Source organism: Schistocerca americana, chromosome 6 (genome assembly GCF_021461395.2).
Source record: "Schistocerca americana isolate TAMUIC-IGC-003095 chromosome 6, iqSchAmer2.1, whole genome shotgun sequence".
Classification (NCBI taxonomy): domain Eukaryota; kingdom Metazoa; phylum Arthropoda; class Insecta; order Orthoptera; family Acrididae; genus Schistocerca; species Schistocerca americana.
The window spans coordinates 257,714,562-257,738,379 of NC_060124.1; the positions used below are offsets into that span (position 1 = coordinate 257,714,562).

At 42.7% G+C, this 23,818-nt stretch overlaps 1 protein-coding gene across 1 annotated transcript in view; it reads left to right on the forward strand.

The window, feature by feature from the left end:
• The first annotated feature begins 5,951 nt into the window (after positions 1-5,951).
• LOC124620081 (classical arabinogalactan protein 9-like) overlaps positions 5,952-23,818 on the forward strand; it is a 47,756-nt gene continuing 29,889 nt past the window's right edge. The window contains exon 1 of the mRNA XM_047146748.1: positions 5,952-6,012. Coding sequence (XP_047002704.1) covers positions 5,952-6,012 — 61 coding nt within the window. The remainder of the gene's footprint in view (positions 6,013-23,818) is intronic.

The window sequence follows — 23,818 nt, forward strand, 5'->3', positions numbered from 1 at the left end:
TGGGTGCGACGACAGCGAAGTGTGGCACGTAATTTATGGCTCAGTTCAACCCAAAATTTCTGCACAAGGGTTATTGTCTGATAACGAATATCCGAGGGGCTTCGTCACATCTTATCACTGTTAGGGATGGGAGTGTGGACATAGGAATTAAGAGGCTGTCACATAAGTGTAATTATAGAAATCGTGAAGAACGTTTAACCAGACATAGACAGAAGTGATCTACAATGTAGGAAAAGATACTATGGGTGTAAAACTGTAGGGAGGGCGATGTGGAAGGGGGGAGTGGAAGAATGAGGTGCGCAGCATAAACTATGTACAACGACTTACATTAGTGAGAAGTTCTTATTCTCTATGACATAAGATTGGGAGAATTAAGTGAAATCAACGTTAGGTCAATTTAAATAAATTATCAACGTTGTAGCATTTGATCTGCTCAACTGTTTCTTTGAAGATTCGCTTCATTTAATTAATTTATCTGTTGTTTACGGGTAAGTTGACACTGCGTCGGATTTCTAAGAAACAAGTTTTACATGAAGATGCACTGTACGTAAAGGGAAGATGGAGAAATAGCCGTTCCAATTTCATGTTCTAGTACCCGCAAACAATTGTTGAACAAACCGTATGAAGGAAATAAAATAATTGTTTCTGACAGTTAAAGCGTGCAGTAGCCGACGCACAAAGAACGAGTATTTCCGTTCTGAAGAAGCGACTGACTTCTTTAAATTGGCGTAGCTCTATTCTCTAAGTTACAGCTATCTTACAGAACAGCTTTCCTTTCAGTTGTTATTATAGAGTAAATAACTTGTCCAAATCATTCCGTTAGCGTCACTTGGTCCTAGAAATAGCGTATGTTGTCCCTACTAGGTATTTACGAAAGAATCACGCTAATCATTCCGTTAGCGTCACTTGGTCCTAGAAATAGCGTATGTTGTCCCTACTAGGTATTTACGAAAGAATCACGCTATCACTATACCGTCATATAATGCTATATGACAGCATTAAGCCGTAAGACACATGTGCACTATTCACAGAGAGGATGACGTTTAATCCATTACACCGGTGTGTGAAGGGAAGCGGTAGATTTTCTTTTAGTCCTTGACGTTACGTACGGCTACAATTCGATGCGCGCTGTGCGTCTCATTTGCTGGCGACGTCATCTCTGTCTGTTTTGTAGGACTGGTCGCAGGTGCGCTGGCGCCAGTGCCGCTCCATTAGGACTGCACATCCGCCAGGGAAATGAGGACTTTACCCGTTCGAACAAGTAAGAGCGGCTCGAAACGAAAACACGCGTCCCTCTTTCCGCGGACTCTGGCACCTGCGACCAGATACGGTATTGCTTGCTCCAGTGCCACACGCTTTTGGATAGTATTGCTCCGTTTGCTTCCCAGCGTAACATAGACAGTGCAGTGCTGTAATGATTATACAATCATCTCTTTATTGTTCGCGTCAGGCTTTTAATTGGTTTTGATGCCATCCAAAACTATTTCATATTCTTACTACATATCTTTCCAGCCGTAGGTGAATGCTGCACCAAACGATCTTTGCGGTCCTTATTACATTTATGTGACCCTAACGTTATTCCCCTTGCAAACCTCTTACTCTTTTCTTGTGATAACCTGAGTACTTCAGCGAAATATTCTGAATATGCGCTTCTTTTAGACAATCTTCTGGCCCAAGAAATGCTGTATAACGCATTCTGACACCATAAACGAATTCAGAGGTAAGAGGCAAAAGGGGGCATTAATGAATATTTGAGTGAATTTAACATCACTGTTGCTGCTAGGAATTTCATTAACTGATTCATTCAGCAAATAATTGAACTTCCTCGTAGGTAAACCAAGTCCTGTGAGGATGCGTGGCTCAATCCAATAAGCTAACACCTATTCACACAAAACCTGAAGTATATATACATATATATCTTCGAAGATAATGCGATAAGCAGCAGCCAGTCTCAGGGCGTCCACCTGCTTAGCTGGCTGGTAACGTGTTCGCCTCTCATTCAAGCAGGCCCAGGTTCTATTCCCAGTCGGGTTGGAGGTTTTCTTCGCGAGGCTTCTGGGTGTTGTGTTATCCTCATCATCTTTTCATCCTCATCACCGGCGCGCAAGTCGCCCAATGTGGCGTCGACTGAAATAAGACTTGCACTAGGCGGCCGAACTTCCCCGAATAGGGGCCTCCCGGCCAACGATGCCATACGCCCATTTCCGTTTTGTCTCAGGGTCTCAGCAACATCACTTACCTTCTGAGCTGTAAAGCACGCTTAGCATTGAAAAAGGTTTCTGCTGACTGCAATTATGAAAAAGTCTCTGTCAACTGCAGCTACACTTCGCACCGATTAATACTCTTCCAAAATACAGAATTCAGACTTGTGTTCGCGTTCAAATTAAGGATAAACTCTACTGAAGAAAACCACATGTGCAGTCGCATTTTTATAGAGATTTTGTAAGTGACTCATAAACGAAAATACACTCCTGGAAATTGAAATAAGAACACCGTGAATTCATTGTCCCAGGAAGGGGAAAGTTTATTGACACATTCCTGGGGTCAGATACATCACATGATCACACTGACAGAACCACAGGCACATAGACACAGGCAACAAAGCATGCACAATGTCGGCACTAGTACAGTGTATATCCACCTTTCGCAGCAATGCAGGCTGCTATTCTCCCATGGAGACGATCGTAGAGATGCTGGATGTAGTCCTGTAGAACGGCTTGCCATGCCATTTCCACCTGGCGCCTCAGTTGGACCAGTGTTCGTGCTGGACGTGCAGACCGCGTGAGACGACGCTTCATCCAGTCCGAAACATGCTCAATGGGGGACAGATCCGGAGATCTTGCTGGCCAGGGTAGTTGACTTACACCTTCTAGAGCACGTTGGGTGGCACGGGATACATGCGGACGTGCATTGTCTTGTTGGAACAGCAAGTTCCCTTGCCGGTCTAGGAATGGTAGAACGATGGGTTCGATGACGGTTTGGAAGTACCGTTCACTATTCAGTGTCCCCTCGACGATCACCAGTGGTGTACGGCTAGTGTAGGAGATCGCTCCCCACACCATGATGCCGGGTGTTGGCCCTGTGTGCCTCGGTCGTATGCAGTCCTGATTGTGGCGCTCACCTGCACGGCGCCAAACACGCATACGACCATCATTGGCACCAAGGCAGAAGCGACTCTCATCGCTGAAGACGACACGTCTCCATTCGTCCCTCCATTCACGCCTGTCGCGACACCACTGGAGGCGGGCTGCACGATGTTGGGGTGTGAGCGGAAGACGGCCTAACGGTGTGCGGGACCGCAGCCCAGCTTCATGGAGACGGTTGCGAATGGTCCTCGCCGATACCCCAGGAGCAACAGAGTCCCTAATTTGCTGGGAAGTGGCGGTGCGGTCCCCTACGGCACTGCGTAGGATCCTACGGTCTTGGCGTGCATCCGTGCATCGCTGCGGTCCGGTCCCAGGTCGACGGGCACGTGCACCTTCCGCCGACCACTGGCGACAACATCGATGTACTGTGGAGACCTCACACCCCACGTGTTGAGCAATTCGGCGGTACGTCCACCCGGCCTCCCGCATGCCCACTATACGCCCTCGCTCAAAGTCCGTCAACTGCACATACGGTTCACGTCCACGCTGTCGCGGCATGCTACCAGTGTTAAAGACTGCGATGGAGCTCCGTATGCCACGGCAAACTGGCTGACACTGACGGCGGCGGTGCACAAATGCTGCACAGCTAGCGCCATTCGACGGCCAACACCGCGGTTCCTGGTGTGTCCGTTGTGCCGTGCGTGTGATCATTGCTTGTACAGCCCTCTCGCAGTGTCCGGAGCCAGTATGGTGGGTCTGACACACCGGTGTCAATGTGTTCTTTTTTCCATTTCCAGGAGTGTAAATCGTAGTTGCTTTACTTCATTATATGATGACTCAATTCTAAAACAGTACAATTTTCCTTTGAAGGACCACGGCTCATACAGGGTCACGATACATAAGAAAAAAGAACAAAGAACAAATTTATATATGTCAGCCAGTCTTGAACACATGCCAATTGATGGAATCAGTACACTTACCAAACAGATTAACGAGTGAAAACTGATACTCACCATTATCTACCCCTCTGAACAACAGAAGTTAATTCTGAACATAAGTGGAGAAGCATCTAGAAAACCTGAACATGCAGCAAGCAAAATTACGCAGAGGTTGTTTAATACATGCTGCAACCTCACCGAACATACTGTAACTCAATGGATAAGAATGATCATCATAAAGTAATTAAGATCAAGCTACCCAGCCAGTCGTTTGAAGCAAAATGAAGGGAAATGCGAGACGTGTCAACAAAGCCCGACACAAAACCAGCAACGAGAATGCCGAACGGAAAAGAATATAGAATGCTTTGTCTTCCTGTTCAACGGGGCACACAGATTCGGTACTCAGCCCGTGAAAGTCTGTGATGTGTTAGCACGCGATGCATACAAAGTTTTTGCTGACAGATACGGTACTCAACTAGACAAATACTGTAATACACTAAGTAATAGCTGTAGATCACCTGGTACAGAATGTCTTTGCAATCTACACTCAAGTGACGGAAGTCATGGGATAGCGACATGCACATATACAGATGACTGTAATACAGTGTACAACAGGTATAAAACGGCAATGGATTTGTTGATCTGTCATTTGTACTAACGTGATTCATGTGAAATGGTTTCCTATGTGATTATTGCCGCACGACGGAAATTAACAGAGTTTGAACCTGGAATTGTAGGTGGAGATAGACGCAATGGACATTCCATTTCGGAAATCCCTAGAGAATTCAGTATTCCATGATCCACGGTGCCAAGGGTGCGCCGATAATACCGAATTTCAGGCATTAATTCTCATCGAGGGCAACGCAGTGGCCAACGGCCTTCACTTAACGACCGAGAGCAACGGCGTTTGCGTAGAGTTGTCAGTGCTAACAGACAAGCAATGCTGCATGAAATACCCGCAGAAATAAATGTGGATGTACGGTGAACGTATCCGTTAGGGCAGTGCGCCGAAATTTGGATCTAACAGCACGAATCGCCTGCAGCACCTCTCCTAGGCCCGTGATCATATCATTTGGATACAAGACTCCTGAAAAACCGTGGACTGGTCAGATGAGTCGTCATTTTAAATGGTAAGGGGTGGTGGTAGGGTTAGAGAGTGGCGCAGACTTCACAAAGCCTAGGACTCAAGTTATCAACAAGGCACTGTGCAAACTGGTGGTGGCTCGATATTGTTGTGAGCTATGGTCACAGGCAATGAATTGACTGTGTCCTCCGGTCCAGCTGAACCGATTATTGATTAGAAACCATTTCCAACCACTCATGGACGTCATTTACCCAAACAACGCTGGAATTTTTGTGGATGACATGCGGCATGTACATAATCGTGAGGTCAGTTCGCACAGAAAATCCTGCACTGGCGACACATTCGCGATTATGGTCGACTATAGAGACAGCATGGCTCAGTATTTCAGCAGGCGGCTTCCAACAACTTGGTGAGTCCATGCCACGTCAAGATGATACTCAACGCCGCGCAAAGGGGGGTCCGACATGAGTTTCGTCACCTCGGCGTACTTGCGGATCAGAACTACTGTAAGAAGTGAATAATCTGGAAGTTGTCATTTTCATGAACGACATTCACCTTGTACTCTTTCTTCCAGCGCAATAGTACCTATTCTCTTATTTTGGCAAGGATCTCCCATAGATTTCCATGCACACCTGATTTGTTAATTACTTTCTCATTTACAGCATTATCTGCCCCTGTTCGGTAGCATAATATTTCAAATGCTGCCAGCTTCCTCTTCTCTAGTTTTCCGATTGTTAACGACTCGCTTCGATACAAAACTTTTCTCCTGATGTACACTACTACTACTGCCTCGTGCCCGTTCCAATATGTGATACCAGTAGAACTGAAAGAGTAGAAGCAACCATGACTGTGGAAGAGAGAGACGTCGAGTATAAAGAAACTAGAGACACATTTGGAGAAGAGAGTAAGTCCTCGATGAATATCACGCAAGAGGTATGGTAATGCGAAAAGTGTTCTAAATCAGAAAGACGCTTCTGAAGTAGGCGACTTTCCCTCAGCTCTACCAAGATCCTTGGAGAGGAATCCATGAGAATATTATTACACCACGAGTGGAACATGTATGAAACATTCGTACTCAGAATTCAAGAAGGATGTATTAATCGTAATCAATAAGAAGATAGGATCAGGATGGTGTGAATATTATCGAAACATCACTTTGAACCTGTAACTACCATGGGGCCTCAGAGGCCTGCCTGTGGTACTTTATATCTTCACTGTTAGTAACTATGTATTTTATTTAAATGTAATTTTAGGTCGTTTACTAATTGGCCTTGTTAGTCATAATTTTGGAAAATAAATATAAAAATTTACCTATGGCTTTGAGTTAAAGTGTTGGTCCATGATTCCTCCAATATCGTCCTCGCAAGCGTGAGCAGTTAGAAGCAATTTCTAAACAGTAGGATGCCTGTCTACGTAGTATCTGTCATGTAATCTGCTACTGTTTACTGTCGTTGCTGTTCTTTCAGTATTCCAAGGTCCTCCTTGTGATAAGCACATGTTTATTTGGTCCATTATTTCATGATAGTCGTCTGTTCTACAAAAAGCAAATGTTAACGGAGAAGATGGGTATCAGGTGAAGTGATAAGTGATTTGTTGGAACAGTCTTTTGATTCTGAGGACACAGCTTGTGAATGTGTGTTTTCCAGCGGTGATGGTAATCGGGTGGGTGTCGCTGAAAACTCATAGCCACACGAAGATGATAATGATTATGAAGAATACCTGTACGAATAATAAGAACAATTTAGAGCAACTTCTGTTGAGCGTGACTTATTGTTGTCTCGTAGTTGGAATGAAATAAGAACTACAGCTCCTCAGGCTAGAGTTTTCCGTAGACGGAGCAAAAAGGCTGTATTGAAAGATGACACGAAAGTACAAGGTATTCGATTAGGAACTATTGTAATGAAGAGTTTAGTTTTTTGTTTTTTGTTTTGTTCCTTCGTGTACTCCTCACTGAGGAGGTGTGTATACGGACAAACTAGATACGTCGAATCGTTGACAATGACTGGGCTGGTATAAATTAGCATCACTACTGGCGAATTCACAATCAGTCGTCCATGCATCCACACTTCGCAGTGGATATTCAATGAAAGGGGGGAAAGAAAGAACAGCTCTCCAGCGTATTCTCTTTTCCAGGTACTTAGACAACAGAATAGCATCTATAACACATTTTCATATCATATGAAAATATCAAGCCATTCTAACCGACTGTTTCCTATGTTTGTGCTTCCGTACCCAAAACACTTTATTTACCTCGCCTCCTTTTAGATCATCAGTTACCCACCTCGTGGTATCTAGTGGTCAGTACGGCATCATATAGTCATGCCCGAATGAATTTAATCAGGTATGCAGCAATTGTATGTAATCCATACTAGAGGCGTTAGTTAGCAAACTGTCTTCCATCCATTCCCATACTCCGAAAGACTGTGACAAGAAAGCACTATGGTGCCAAAATTATTGGAGGCCTGCTTAGCTGACGGAGAAAGTTATGCAGAATCATAGTACCCCCAAGAGATAAAATCTTTTGTACCTTTCCCTTCTCTGAGGAGGGTCTAGAGATAAGGACAACTAACAAACAAAGAACTGAATATTTAGCTGTAGGGATGTGGTTTACAAGCGCTGAATGGCGATGTTCCAATTGAACAATATAAGAAGTAAATGAAGAACGTCTAGACATTGAAGTACATAAATCAAAGGATGTGGCTCTTTCTGTTATTTGGGAATATCGCTGTCATCTAATAGCTCAAGCACAGCTGATGTAATCAGCAAAATAGATCAAGAGAAAACAGCAAAAACACGAGTCTTTCTGTCCTCTGGAATAGCAATGTAAGAAAGAGGTCGAAACAAATTACCTAGAAATACATAAATGAGATTGTAGCTGATTGTGGTCCAGTGACTTTGGAGCCCAATGAAATGAGAGGCTACTAGTGCTGTAAAATGCATTTTAATGAAGAAGTTGTAGTATTTCGAGGATGGACCATGTAGGCTGTAATACAATAAGACAGATTGTGATAAAGTGGATCATCGATGCAGTACGGACAAACAGTTACATTGAGTACGGCAGACAGTCGTGCACGAGGCTGGTGACCATGTTGAAATTAGCGACCTACCAGCGTTTGTTGCAGTTTTCACCTATAAAGGACGGTTGATGACCGGCGGGGAAAAAAGAATCTAGAAATAGACGCCACACGGGAGAACGACTATCAAGAGTATAAAAAGTGTCTATGAGGTAATGAGGCCGGATGCCTCAGGAAGGAGACTAGTTGAACAGAAAGATGTGGAAATGGGAGGCGTGAAACGGTTACAGCTGTAAGTAACACTCGCGAAATAATGACAGTAATTCCAAGAAATATGATAATAGTAACAATTGCTAACATCTGCTGTCACTGACTCAACCAAGCGGATTGTAATGCCAGTCGGTAAATGTAATAGGGCGCACGTGCAATGAACAGAAAGTGCTCGAATGTCACTATCAGATTCCGATGTACGGAGTTCAGCTTAGAGCAAATGAACTACTGCCCCTTTTTCAATACGTGTGTAAATTTGAATTTCGTGCTAATTTTATATAGGACAATAATTTCCTTTCAGGTAGGCCGGTTTCTTTAAAAAGTACAATTTGCTTATTCGATTTTGCTACTCGCAGTAAATTCAGAATTTCTTGCTAAATGGTTTGTGAAAGGTTGGGGACAGAATGAGCTACTTAAGCCCGTCAATTACTGGTTGCATAGTCCCCGTGTCTAAGTGTCTATATCGATATTCACACTGCCATTGGAACAAAGAAACTTATAAGATCCACGATAGCTGTCGATGATGTAGGATGCAACAATTATACTGAAACGAAGGCAATAGCTGGCAATGATAGGAATTGAGAACTGCAGCTAGCCAACTATTAGGCTAATGGTCAAACACACAAACAGTCTCAGACTATGCCATGTAAGATCCGTCCCTCAGCACTCCAAACGGGGAAAAGTGACACTTTTTTTCACATCATATAAGGTTTCTCTTTTCTGAAATTGACTGTTTATTCGAACGTTTCGGAGTAACTCAGGTTTTTATACAGTACCGGCAGCAAAACGAATAATCAGAAGCATATCTGCAACGAGAAAATACATCGAAGTGCTGTTATCGCTATGTTAAAGCAGACAATGTGTCACATTTATTGGTGTTCGCAATTTATTTTGGATGTTTATGGGCTGTGGAATTATGACTAATTTTTCGTTTCCCTTTATAGAACTGCATACTTTTTGTGTTGGCTTTGAAAAAAGCCTTCGAAAACAACTTCACCGACATAAATGTGAGGATCTTGATCAAACAGTAACAACATGACAACGTCTCAAACCATTGTCTCGTCACCAGGATAACATGTCACAGAAGCGTCTTTCCTATTGCCTCAAAAGTACGTTAATCTGTAACTCTGGTAGTGTACGTATGTTCGTTATTATGACTGTTATGTGAAATGCTCACAATGTTTACCTTGATCACGGTACACTCTATAAAGGAATTCCGAACAGACATTACTGTATGCCGAATATCCTCCGAATTTTTCGCAACACCGGCCCGTATTAAGTGGTGTTTCACGTCCTCGGGAGCAGTCAGTGTTTCTTTGGAGACCATTTGTTGTAAATCTGCCCACAGGTGAAAGTCGTCAGGACTTAAATCAGGTGGGCACCAGGGTATTTTGTTTTTCCAAGGTATCGGTCTAACGATCAGGAGATATTCTGTTAACAACGTCTATAATAATCTGGGTGGAGTTGGGCTTCACATCCGTTTTGTTGATACCACATGAATTACATTAGGTCTTGTGTGCTGCCTTCTCTGAAAGCCGTGGCTGCTGTTACCAACTACCCTATTAGTTACATTACTTGTATTACATTCCGGGTCTCTTACAATAACACTTGCATCATCTGCAAGGAGAATAATTTTTGTGTTCATTCGTAATATTATGAGGTAAATCATTAATATATCCCAAGAAAAGCCATGGACCCAAAATAGGCCGCTATGGCACGCCTCCCCTTCAAAAATGGTTCAAATGGCTCGGAGCACTATGGGACTTAACATCTATGGTCATCAGTCCCCTAGAACTTAGAACTACTTAAACTAACCTAAGGACATCACAAAACACCCAGTTATCAAGAGGCAGAGAAAATCCCTGACCCCGCCGGGAATCGAACCCGGGAACCAGGGCACGGGAAGCGAGAACGCTATCGCACGACCACGAGATGCGGACCCCTCCCCTTCACTTCTTCCCCTTACAAGACCTCAGTCAATTTGAAACCTTTTGATTGTTTCTTTTGATTGTTGACAGTGACGAAACCCATATGCTTCCTACTTTTGAGATACGAAGTGAACCACTGTTGAGCTTTTTTCCTACTCCCATAACGTTCAAACAAATGAATGGGTATTGTATGTCCCACAGAACCAAATACTTTTGTTAGCCAAAGAAAATACCTACTGTTCTCATCATATCGTCTTTTATGTGGATACTCTCTGTCTGAAGTAAACTGAGGGTGTCAAATCCATTCATGTGTACTAATATATGTCATTGCTGTCTTATACGTTGACTACGGTTTGCAAACGAGGGATAATCCGCAAACAAAATCATTCATAGGAACGCGGCATCACTCTCTGTAGACAACATTTGGAAAACTGCAACAGATATTCAAAGTCATAAGCATAAAGCTGTTGATGGAGTGAAGTGTAGAAAGAATGTAATACATTCGAATGTAGTAGTCGTAATACATCCTTTTGGCACTCGTAAACTCAAGCTGTGCCATAACGAGATGGGGCCTGTGTGTTACCGCTGATAAAATGTTAGTTGCACTTCACTCAACAGTTGCTGATCGGTTCAGCTGCCGTATTTTGTTCGCTACAGTTTCTCGAAACATTTTTGTAATGTTTAAAATACCGTTCGCAAGTGGATAGAACCATATAACATAACGTGTACGATGACGAACTGTCAGCTAGGTTAAGTTGCTGAAATCATGGATTTGAACGTATGGGTTCGGCTGAGGGGTCAAGGCGAGGCTGCAGTAACCCGATACTGCCTAGATGGCCGCAACCGCAGGGAGCGGCCTAGGGGACTGAAAGCTGTGTTCTGCCAGGGTCCGATGGATTGAGGTAAAGGCGGTTAGCTTGAGAACCAACAAGCAGAGGAATGTGAAGGCAATAAGAATGGTGGCTTGAGCAATGTGTCAGGCAACGGGTACTATGAAATACTTTGAATTTAAGCAGTGTTTCACAGACTCCTCACAACGCAAAACAAATATCAGCGTAATCGCAGCACTAAGAAGCATATACTTGCATTTTAATATGAAATGGATTACAAAACACACAGAAATTACGTCATCACAGTAAAAGATAACCTTACGAAAACTGCTCAAAAAGTAATAACTGTTGAACGCTTCGTGCGAACTTAACAAACGAGGTATTTCTTGGTAGCGGAGGACACTAGCTAGATATCATAGCCGAAAATCACGCATTTATATATATTTTATTTATTGGACTGATACGTGTTTTATATCTTTTTAATCGTGTAAATGTGTCAGAGCATCGTATTGTGCACACTTATACAGAAAACATAGCGTGCAACGACATTCTGTGTGCCTTATTCTGTCTAAAGACCTCTATCAATTATTGATTTCTTGTTTATTTAATTAAATGTCAGTTTGGCCTATGTTAAAGACACTTGTCAATTGAAAGTGGCACCTTGAGTGTAATAGTTGACACCAACACTGAATAGGCCGCAGCGTGCAGCTTTCCACTTTGATTTACTTCGGCAGCATTGTTGAATTATTAATAATTATCCTGTGGGAAACTACGGATGACTTTGCAGGCTTTGATATGTTCATCTCGATATCGAAACTCATTTATTTGCAAGCAGGCGAATAACTTATGAATAGAATCATATTTTCACTCTGCAGCGGAGTGTGCGCTGATATGAAACTTCCTAGCAGATTAAAACTGTGTGCCGGACCGGGACCTGAACTCGGGACCTTTGCCTTTCGCGGGTCTACCATCTAAACAACCCAAGCACGACTCACGACACCGTCCTCACAGGTTTAATTTCCCCAGTACCTCGTCTCCTACCTTCCAAACTTCACAGAAGCTCTCCTGCGGATCTTGCTTAGGTAGCTTAGCTAGTAGAGCACTTCGCCCGCGAAGGCAAATGTCCCCAGTTCGAGTCTCGTTCGGCACACACTCTTAATTTGCCTGGAAGTTTCAACTTGCGATTAGTTCAATATAATGGGTTTCTGTATTTCTGGAATAACTGGTTTTTAATTACTATTTGGGGAATCTCCTACCACATTGAAAACGAAACCAATTTTTGTTGCAGTTTATTATTATTATTTTATTTCATGCTTAAATACAGGTTCGCAGGACGAGCACTTTAATTCTCTGTGTGTTTTAAGTGATTCAACAAATCACCGGTTCATGCAATACAAATCCACTGAAACTGGCTAGAGCAATTACTTAAAATATTGCACCCCTATTTATCACATTTATTTAAACTTTATGTTTTTTCAATTCGTATTACATTTAAATAAGTGTAATTTGCTGAGGCTTACATGAATTAGGCTAGAGAATCACAAGTCAAAACTATTTTCTGTTGCTAGTTTAGCTGTTGGGCATGCAAGCAGACTATGGACGGCTGGGCACTGCTCGAGTCCACATCGAAACCGAACCACTATTTCAAACAGAGAGGAGCACTACCCATGTTTGTGTGAGTGACATGTATCATCACTCTTGTACGTTTAAATTAGGTTTCTACTGAAGATAATCATTGGAGAGGCAAGAAAACAGCATACACCATTAAGATCACAAATGCTATTTTCGTCAGGGATTTACAAGGTGATTAGTGCTAGCTAAGTCGCAGTCGTCAAAATATCATACAGCATACGCCCACATCACTGCTCCATTACTTTGGCGAGACTCACAAAAAAAAATTGTTATCACTTGTATATTCATTGCGAAATTTTAAATATATTTACGAGAACTTTATCTGTTCACTGCAAAAGCAGAGTACAGATTAAAGTCGTATCTGAAGTTTGTGTTCACTTACGTTTCGTATAGTAGGACAGGAGTTTGTAGGATATATTATGTCACTGAAGTTCTCTTTGAAAGGTCTTTCTGTTGCACAGAAAGAAGGCACATGCCTCCACGTAAAGACCGAGTACGACTCCCTCTCTGAAGGTTGCATACAAACTTAATTATGTATAAGGATAATGATAATAATAGTAACAATAGTAACAAAAACAATTTCGTGTGGTTCGATTGCCTAACTCAAGCCTTTGCATTGGACGCCACTTCGGCGACTTGCGTAACCCTAAACTATTCTAGACATCCAATCGAGAAAAGAGCACCAACAGTTTAACGTGGAACCCGAACTACGTGCTGTTTCTGGCGACTGCTCGTCATTAGGAGGTGAAGGCTAGGTTAAAACGATCATTGAAAAGTCCGAGGTCGGACGGACATTTCATCCCGCGACCTTTCCATTCCCAGGCATGCGCTTTAACGCTAGGCCCGACATGTATATAGATAGTTCATCTACAGGTTTTACATGAGTGTGCTATTGACCTATATGGCCGCATCTTTTGACTTACAGGCTTACATTTCTCACGCTGCGAACGGACAATAGACCTTAGTAAGAGGAAAGATCGGAAAGTGACGCACAATAATTTTATTACCAAAAAGTTTAATAGGTAACAAGACAAAACAAATCGTAAATAAAATTTTATCATTTATCCAATTTTGTACATAGTCACCAACGTTTTCAACACATTTCTCCCACCGTGGTAGCAGTTTCAATAAGCCCTGTTCGCAGAAGTCCGTTTAGTTGGAGTAATGATCCACGCTACGAACTGCTGATTTCACCTCCTCATCTCTCGGAAAGCATTGGCGGGTCAGGAATTTCTTCATGCGACCAGCCAGATGAATGTCCGACGGTGCTAGGTCCGGAATGTACGGTGAATGCTGGAGCGCCTCCCACCCAGATTAGACAATTGCGTCACGAACAGGAGCAGCAACATCGGGGCGAGCATTGTTATGAAGAAATTTGACACCGTCAGCATTAAAGTTGTGGCTTTTGTTATGAACGGCTCGATGCAACTTAACCAAAGTTGCAATGTAGGCTGCAGCATTCATAGTATTCAGAAAAGTCCACCAGTAACACACGAAACATATCCCAGAACAACGCACAAGCACTTTCCTACTAGACTGAGTGACTTTGAATGCTTTTCGTACTAAGGAACCAGCATGTTTCCACTCCAGGTGAGGCCCGCTTGGTTTCTGGCTTGTGGCTGTGCGCTACGACTCATCACCAGTGACGATTCCTTTCAGAAAGTCGTGAACTGCTGCGGCGTAGGGCGTTAAGTGATCCACGCTTCTCATCATTCCCTCGTCCTTGTGGTTGTCTGTCAGGTGCTTAGGCAACAATATCGGACACTGCACCGTAGGAAATGTTGAACCACTGCGATAACGATCACAATTTCTCACGCCGGTCGTTCAAAATTGCTGCTTCAATGACTCCGACATTCTGTGGAGCTGCAAATGTTACTGGCCGCCCGGAACGTTGCGAGCCACTAACGTTCACACTGCACTCTTGGAAGAATGCACACCACCTTGAGACATTACTACGATCCATTCAGTCGTCCTCATGCACGAGAATTACAGAAACCCTAATAAACAACCCTTTGTTGTAAAAGAAGTAGGAAACTTAGCCAGCCTGACAGAGACGGCGGCTATATACGCTAAATTTACACTTGTGATAATTTGATCAACAGGAATGTCATGTGAACAATAATATTTATCACTAAATAGAGAATATGATAGGATACGCAATAAAAACATTAAAGAAAGAATTGCAAAATAATTAATAACGAAGTTTAAAGCCCATATGGTAAATTGGGCAAAGACAACATTTACTATAGAAGAGAGTTGTAGCCGCATCGAAAAGGAAGTTCGATGTGACTGCAATGTAACTCTGAAATCGAACTGTTAGCTTCAGTTTCTATCTAGTCTCTCTCTAGTACTATTGCGATAGTAGTACGCATGTAAGCGCTACTAGATTGTTCAAAGCTAATCGGAAGTTTGGAAGTTTTGCGATATAGACTGAAGTATTAATCAGAAATCATACTGAAGCAAAGTCATCTTTACCGTTAGCAAGATAACAGGGTACGGAGGTTCGAGACGAAATTAAATCGTGTGAGATTTGTGATGGGACTTAGCCTTCGTGACACTGAATAAGCACGAACATTCAGGGAGATTGAAAAAGAATGATCGCCGACTGAGAAACAATTATTAGCCTCGAGTAGGTAACAGACAAACAAAAACACGAAGAACGTACAATCGCGCCGAGTTGCAGTCAACGACAGGATTACTGATGCAAACGGAAGCAATTCCCTGAGTGAGAAATAGGTGTGCGTGCTCAGCTTCGCTACAATTAATTACAAGGAACAATAAAATTTGACTCAAACTTTAATTCTTCTTGTCTCCTATATAATTGAATAGATGTTATCATGTGTATTAGTGAAAATTAAGTGACTATTAGAATATCATGAAGTGAAAAGTGAATTCATGATTATTTAACAGTGAACAGTCAGCGATTTGTCCCAAAATTACGACGCATTCTGAACATTGCTTAAGTATATGTTTTCTCTGGAATTAAGTCCTGTAGTTATTGAACACGCGACGTAGCGATGTCTTGACGACGGAATAACAATTTTATCAACTTCACATCCTCGCAATTCCATATGTGCCTACGACTTGGGTGATGGATTGAAGATTGAAGCCTTTATGTTAATAATATCCAACGTCTATTATCTAACCGGGCGTAATAAAAAAGAAGAACTACAGTTAGTCAGTTCGCTCAAGCTGAAAAGTCTGTCGACGACTCACAACAAAGGAAAATTGGTGGTTATCATTTCAGGTCAAGGGAATCATCGCGTCATCGAGGGGTTCAATTACCGCGTTTATCAGGAAAGGAGCAAGAGCGGCTTACACATTCTAACGCGCTGCTCAATCGAAATATTGACATTAATAACGAAAGATTGTATCTGAAATATGACCAAACCACGCGAGGAGCTTGTGTTTTCCGCTACACTACTGGTCATTAAAATTGCTACACCAAGAAGAACTGCAGGCGATAAACGGGTATTCATTGGACAAATATATTATACTAGAACTGACATGTGATTACATTTTCACGAAATTTGGGTGCGTAGACCCTGAGAAATCAGTACCCTGAACAACCACCTCTGGCCGTAATAACGGCCTTGATACGCCTGGGCATTGAGTCAGACAGAGCTTGGATGCCGTGTACAGGTACAGCTGCCCATGCAGCTTCACCACGATACCAGAGTTCATCAAGAGTAGCGACTGGCGTATTGTGACGGGCCTGTTGCTCGGCCACCATGGACCAGACGTTTTCAATTGGTGAGAGATGTGCAGGATGTGCTGGCCAGGGCAGCAGTCGAAAATTTTCTGTATCCAGAAAGGCCCGTACAGGACCTGCAACATGCGGTCGTGCATTATCCTGCTGAAATGCTTGGTTTCGCAGGAATCGAATGAAGGGTAGAGCCACGTGTTGTAAGGCGCCTGAAATGTAACGTCCACTGTTCAAAGTGCCGTCAATGCGAACAAGAGGTCACCGAGACGTGTAATCAATGGCACGCCATACCATCACGCCGGATGATACGACAGTATGGCGATGACGAATACATGCTTCAAACGTGCGTTCACCGCGATGTCGCCAAACACGGATGCGACCATCATGGTGCTGTAAACAGAACCTGGATTCATCCGGAAAAATGACGTTTTGCCATTCGTGCACCCAGGTTGTTGTTGAGTACACCATCGCAAGTGCTCCTGTCTGTAACGCAGCGTCAAGGGTAACCGCAGCCATGGTCTCCGAGCTGATAGTCCACGCTGCTGCAAACGTCGTCGAAATGTTCGTACTGATGGTTGTTCCCAGGGTTCGATACGTGGCTGCACGATCCGTTACAGCCATGCGGATAAGATGCCTGTCATCTCGACTGCTAGTGATAGGAGTTCGTTGGGATCCAGCACGGCGTTCCGTATCACCCTCCTGAACCAACCGATTCCATATTCTGCCAACAGTCATTGGATCTCGAACATCGCGAGCAGCAATGTCGTGATACGATAAACCGCAATCGCGATAGGCTACAATCCGACCTTTATCAGAGTCAGAAAAGTGATGGTACGCGTTTCTTCTCCTTACACGAGGCATCACAACAACGTTTCACCAGCCAACGCCGGTCAACTGCTGTTTGTGTAAGAAATCGGTTGGAAACTTTCCTCGGTCAGCACGTTGCAGGTGTCGCCACCGGCGCCGACCTTGTGTGAATGCTCTGAAAAGCTAATCATTTGCATATCACAGCACCTTCTCCCTGTCGGTTAAATTTCGCGTCTGTAGCACGTGGTCTTCGTGGTGTAGCAATTTTAATGGCCAGTAGTGTAGTTACAGGGTAGCGTTGTAGTGAGGGACGAACTCCGTTACACGTCATGCCGACTGGGACAACCATCACAACCGAGTCTCGTCAACTCTAAGGAGACCCAACGTCACATTTCCCCGTGATTTTCACTCAGTTTATGTCCTTACGCCAACAAATATCGAACTACACTTCGCTTGGGCTCACAAGTCGGCGACAGTAACACACCCGCCGTATTTGCTTCTCTCGATAGAGCAAAAATGGTTCAAATGGCTCTGAGCACTATGGGACTCAACTGCTGAGGTCATTAGTCCCCTAGAACTTAGAACTAGTTAAACCTAACTAACCTAAGGACATCACAAACATCCATGCCCGAGGTAGGATTCGAACCTGCGACCGTAGCGGTCTTGCGGTTCCAGACTGCAGCGCCTTTAACCGCACGGCCACTTCGGCCGGCTCTCGATAGAGCAACACATGGAAACAAAATACACTCTGTAGCGCAAACTTCAAGCTACATCGTCTTGAGATTACAACATTCCCGCTGCAATACCGGGTGAGAAAATATTAATTATTGTGTTTTACTTTCTGAACCTCCCACGTATCTGATATAAATTTCAACTTGGTTTGTCTACCCGTTCCTGAGAAAAAGAGGTCATAACAGTGGGCCAGGCAGGGGCTTAAAAGTTGACGGACGGGCAACAAAGGGATGTTACAACGGTTCCGTTTCTAATGATTAAGGTACGGATCACTAATAAAAGAAGTCGGTGTGTTAATTAGTTAGCCGTAAATGTGTGTAATAAACTTGGTTATATATACCTTATCCGCTACGGCGCAGCGAAAAGCGGACGTGGATCTATTTATTGGTTTTTTATTCATATGAAGTGGTCTGTCTTAACTTCCTCATCACATATAAATCATCTACAGCGGCTGATAGCGCAGAACTGAGACCTTATTTAAATTCTAAAACACGTCGACCGGTTGATTCCACTGTCAGACGCAGCACTGCAATGTAGGGGCCATGCATTCTAACACGCGTTCCACAGGATTTCCGGAATGTATTGTCCCAATAAATACGCAGAACGTCAAAACGTTCAGTTGTCACCCTTCGATTACTGCGTGTCACTCGAACGTCGACAGAGAGATAACTAGGAGTGCTGCGATATTGGCGCTTAGGGCGGTGACATCGACACCGCATCAGCGGAGCCGCAGATAGCTGTCAGTACAGACCGGGGTCAGGAATTACTGTTTCCGCTGCGTAGAATGACCGACTGCATGCCGTCCTGGTGACAAGCCCTGGGGAGAAGCACCCACGTCTGTCAGAAACCTTTCTGGGGACATTCCACGAACGCCAATATTTATTTACCGAGATACCATTTGGCAAACGCAGTTCAAACCACTGAAGTACAGTCAGAGGGTTAAGAAAAGTAAAGGTCACAGAAACACACAATTGTTACACAATATGTTAGGTAGTGAAGAAAAACAAATCTGAAATTAGAATGAAAATTTCGCTCTACAGCGGGGTGTGCGCTGATATGATACTTCCTGCTAGTGCAGGACTGCTACCCAAGCACGACTCACGCCCCGTCCTCACAGATTTAATTCCGCCAGAAGCAGGAAAACTTCTGTGAAGTTTGGAAGGTAAGAGACGAGGTACTGGCGGAAATAAAGCTGTGAGGACGGGGCGTGAATCGTGCTTGGGTAGCTCAGTTGGTAGAGCACCTGGCCCGCGAAAGGCAAAGGTCCCGATTTCGAGTCTCGGTCCGGCACACAGTTTTAATCTGCCAAGAAGTTTCATCTCAACGGGATTTATCTGAAGATTTAGTTTTCCCTGGAGGAATAAGAAGGTGGAGGATTAAATTTTCTTGATTTACGATTGTCAAGAAAGAAAACAGTAGCTTAGGCCACACGATTAACGAAAACCCACGCACACAGAACGCTACGTACACCGGGACTCGAACCACCACCCACAACAAGAGAGAGCCATCATAAAAATGTTGGCAGATAGAGCAATTATCTTCTGCGAACCAGAGCTGCTTGATGCAGGATTACATCATCTCACTAATGAATTGTTGAAGAATGGTTATTCGTCCGCTGAGGTAAAAAGAGCGTTAAGACACCCTCGCCGGCCGAGGTGGCCGAGCGGTTCTAGGCGCTTCAGTTCGGAACCTCGCGACTGCCACGGTCGCAGGTTTGAATCCTGCCTCGGGCATGTATGTGTGTGATGTCCTTAGGTTAGTTAGGTTTAAGTAGTTCTAAGTTCTAGGGGACTGATGACCTCAGCTGTCACCCATAGTGCTCAGAGCCATTTGAACCATTTAAGACAACAGCGCAGAGATCATAGCAACGTACAAGCGCCTATGAAATCCAAAGTTTTCCTGTCTTAAGGACATTGCAGACCCTAAAGGAGAAATCTAGAAAAAACTGAACATCGTAGTAATCTACAAATCCAGCCGCAACATACAAGATCACATGAAACTGGCCAAGGATCCTCTAACAGTTGGGAAAAGCTGTAATTTATAGGATTCCGTGTAGCTATGAAGAGGTGTACGCGGGTACCACAGTAAAACGATCAAAATACGACTACAAGAACACAAGGGCAATGGCAGAAGAGGGGAGACTGACGAATCAGCTTTTGCGGGACATGTTTTGCGGCCAGGAAACGACCACATTCATTTTGATTGGACTCAAGTATGTGTAGCAACAAGCGAAGCCGTGGAAGGTTATACCGAGAGGCCATAGAGATTGTAAACATCCCAGCCATTTCAGTGGGAACCAGGAGGGCGTGAAATTGAATGACATCTGGATTCCGATGATGAAGAAGATGTGCACCAGTCTTCCACCATGGTGTGGCAGCAACGGCGGACGACGGCAGTCGACAACGGCGAAACGCGCTCAGGTATTCAAAACATGTGACGTCACACCACTGCTTGGAAGCTGGCGGAAACGGGATTTTCTGCAGTTAGTTGCCAGCCAGGGTGTGACGCGGACAATCAAAGAAGCTACGATCTCCCTTAAAAACGTCCTTAGCAGATGGGGATGAGTTTAAATGTGAAATCCATTTGACCACGACATAATAGACCGAACATTTTATTATTTTTGACACTTCCGGGCGTGATATTTTACATTTTACACTTCTTCAGTATTGTCATGATTTAATTTTATGGATACTAACAATTCCAATTTATCAATAAATAATATTGTTATTAAGTATGGTGGTAAGTTTTGTTCCAGTTACCTATAGTTTAACCACTGAAATCTTAAGTAAAGTTCGTTTATTTAGTTCATTTTAGCGACTGTTGTGGAGTGCTAGAAATTGTAGTGTCGATTGTTGACAAATGTGTGTTGCTATACTTTGGATGCCCGGAGTATGAACGCATAGAGATAGGTGAAACAAGTATAAAAGGTGAGTGTGGATGGATGAGTTAGAAAAGGTGTACATACTTCAATCACTTTGAGGGAGTTGTTAGCAAAGCTCAGCTTACGAGTGGACTCATTAAATTAACCCATTAAGTACCAGTGTCCTATTTTGAGGACAGAGCACATATTTATTTATAAATACACAATAAATTTTTAATTTGCAACTATTACTGTTCTAAATCATTTGTTGATGCTTTTTATAACAAATGTGTGCTTACAGGAAATTAAAAGCAATAAATCCTACCATTAATTTATTATTGAATACTAAGGTACACTTTTCGTTATTACAGGTATTTGCTTTATCGACAATTTAGTAATATTTGAAGTATGTGGCAAAGATCTTTTAGAGATTGTTTATAGTCAACATTGTGTCTTTTAAACTATTTGCATTGTTATCTCAATTGGAGTTATATTCATTGTTTTCCATTGTCATAAAATTTGGTGTACTCGAAATAGGACACTGGGACTTGGTGTTATCATTTCAGTTATTTGTATTGCTGCATGTTTGAATATGAAACTCTGCTACTGCTGATATATTTTCTTTTTAGAACGTGGTAATTTTACCAGATTTTCTTGCTGAGGTAAGTAACGACCCCTCAGGATATGAAGTAACTTTGAAATTTACAGCGTATTATGTTAGTATATTCATGAATATGTTACCCATTACTAAATAATGCAATTCCAGATGGACAGAGGTTTTTACACATTCCCTTTTCTGTAGATTGTGCTAATGTATTATTCTTTCATTTCACTTTATTTTATTACATTTTATTTCGTTTCATTTTATATAGATTATAATAGCCTTCATACGAGATAGATACCTATCTAACGAAGAAACAGAAGAAATAATAAACAGTGACGCATTCTATAATGCGGTGTCAGATGATCAGGACCATATTGAAGTCACCGTATGCCCTCCTGAAGTAGAGACTGTGTGACCGACGAAGAAAGGTCCAGACGATGTTACTGGAACCGTGGAAGTCTCAGACGTGGGGCGGGGGCTATTGAATTACATTATGTTGCATAAGAGAATGACGAAGAAACTGTATGTAAAACTTCACTGCCAAGTACATCCTACGTTTCCAGAAGTAAATCGAAGAAGAGACGTCTTATTGATGAGAAAAGCAAGTGGAAAAAGACACCTTCAGTTTATACAAAGCTGTCTCAAACTAGTGAGCATGACATCAGCACAAAAAGAGAGGAACTGAAGGAACAACTTTCTTCCTTGACTCCGAAGGAGATGTTTGAAGAACTGATGAACGAAAACATATACGAGTTCATAGTGAAATAAACTGTGAGATATGCAGTAAATATGAAGTATGCACTGGATTTACTGAATTTCAGACGTGCTGTTACAGTTACATAGCTGAAATTGGACACTGGAAGACCGAATATTGGACGTCCAATGGAATACCCGTCAAGTCAGTTGAGAGTGATACTGGACTAAAGGTTTGATGGAGTTGGTCATATGATTGACAAAAGAAGCACGCAAAGAAGATGTGTAAAAGCTAAATGCAACGGGAAAGCAAAAACATATTGTGTTAAACGCCATGCAAAACTGTGTGCGAAGCGTTTTGTACCATTTCACAAGAAATAAATAGTTAAGACTTGAATACAGTTTAGTATCTTATACGATACTGCTAGATCCCAGCGTCCTATTTTGAGGACGGCCATTATATCAGCATGTATAAATATTCTTTGGCTATTTTTGTACTTATTGTGGTTCATACACTATGTAAGTTATAATTGAGGAATAAAAAATTCAGTTTAAAAAAAATTAATTTGGGACTTAATGGGTTAATAACAATAGTTGTTCCTTTATAGTTGAAGTTTATAAAACCTTGCTCTCGAACGAAATTTCTGAACTTCACTGTTAATATTTGGCTCTTTTCACTAGGATTGGCTACCACTAAGTTACAGGAAAAAGTTGAGAACCTCACGCGTGTGAGATGCAAAGTATCTAGTAACACAAAATTTAATCAAGAACTTTTTAAAAAAATATATCTACTCCAAAATCAATGTTCTAAGGTGGAAGAGAATAATTTGGAATCAATTAAATAAATAATATTAAAGAAATGAGTTGTGATGTGTTTTGTGCGGAGTTTTGCCCTTTGTGAAGATCTTGATGATTATGAGAGATAATTTTTTATAATTTTTCTTTCTTTTCTTCTGCTTCCCTTTACTCTCTACGTATATCTTTGAGGGTCTAGAATATTTTTCTGATGTTTTGTTCTGTAATATGAAATGTTAATGTGTTTTATATTGCTTGTGTTGCTACAAGAATTCCTTTTAAGTGAGTATCCAAATGTTTCAGTGCGTGTTTTATTTTCTTTGTAATGCTCACGTGTAAAGCGCTGTGTAAAACCAAATAAATTAGGCAGCACTGTTGCACGAACAGCGATGCGAGAGCAATATCGTAATTTGCGGTCGGACAGTGAAGACAGAAGTCGTGGAGTGTAGTGGCAAACGCGCGGTGTACGTAGTGTAATCGTGCTGCACAGAATGACACGAAAATTCATGGCCATGTTGTTACTTTTCGGTCACGGCTTAAAATTAATTTCAACGTGAACGTCATGGAACAAAACGTTAAAACTGAGCGAGTGCCATGAGTTTCGTGGAGTGCTGTTAACAGCAGTGACAATGCTTGCCCGAATGGATTGCGATTGACGTCGTGAGAACTGAGCCGTTTGCAGCTAACAGAACTGCGCGAACTAATGTACTTTGAATTTATTGTCTCGTGTACAACTTTATGAGCTGCCGCGTGCGCTACATTAACTGTCACCGTGGAGATTTGCAAACTGATCTTTACGTGTGGCTCTGTTTTCGCCAGAGCTGTACATTCGCGGGCGT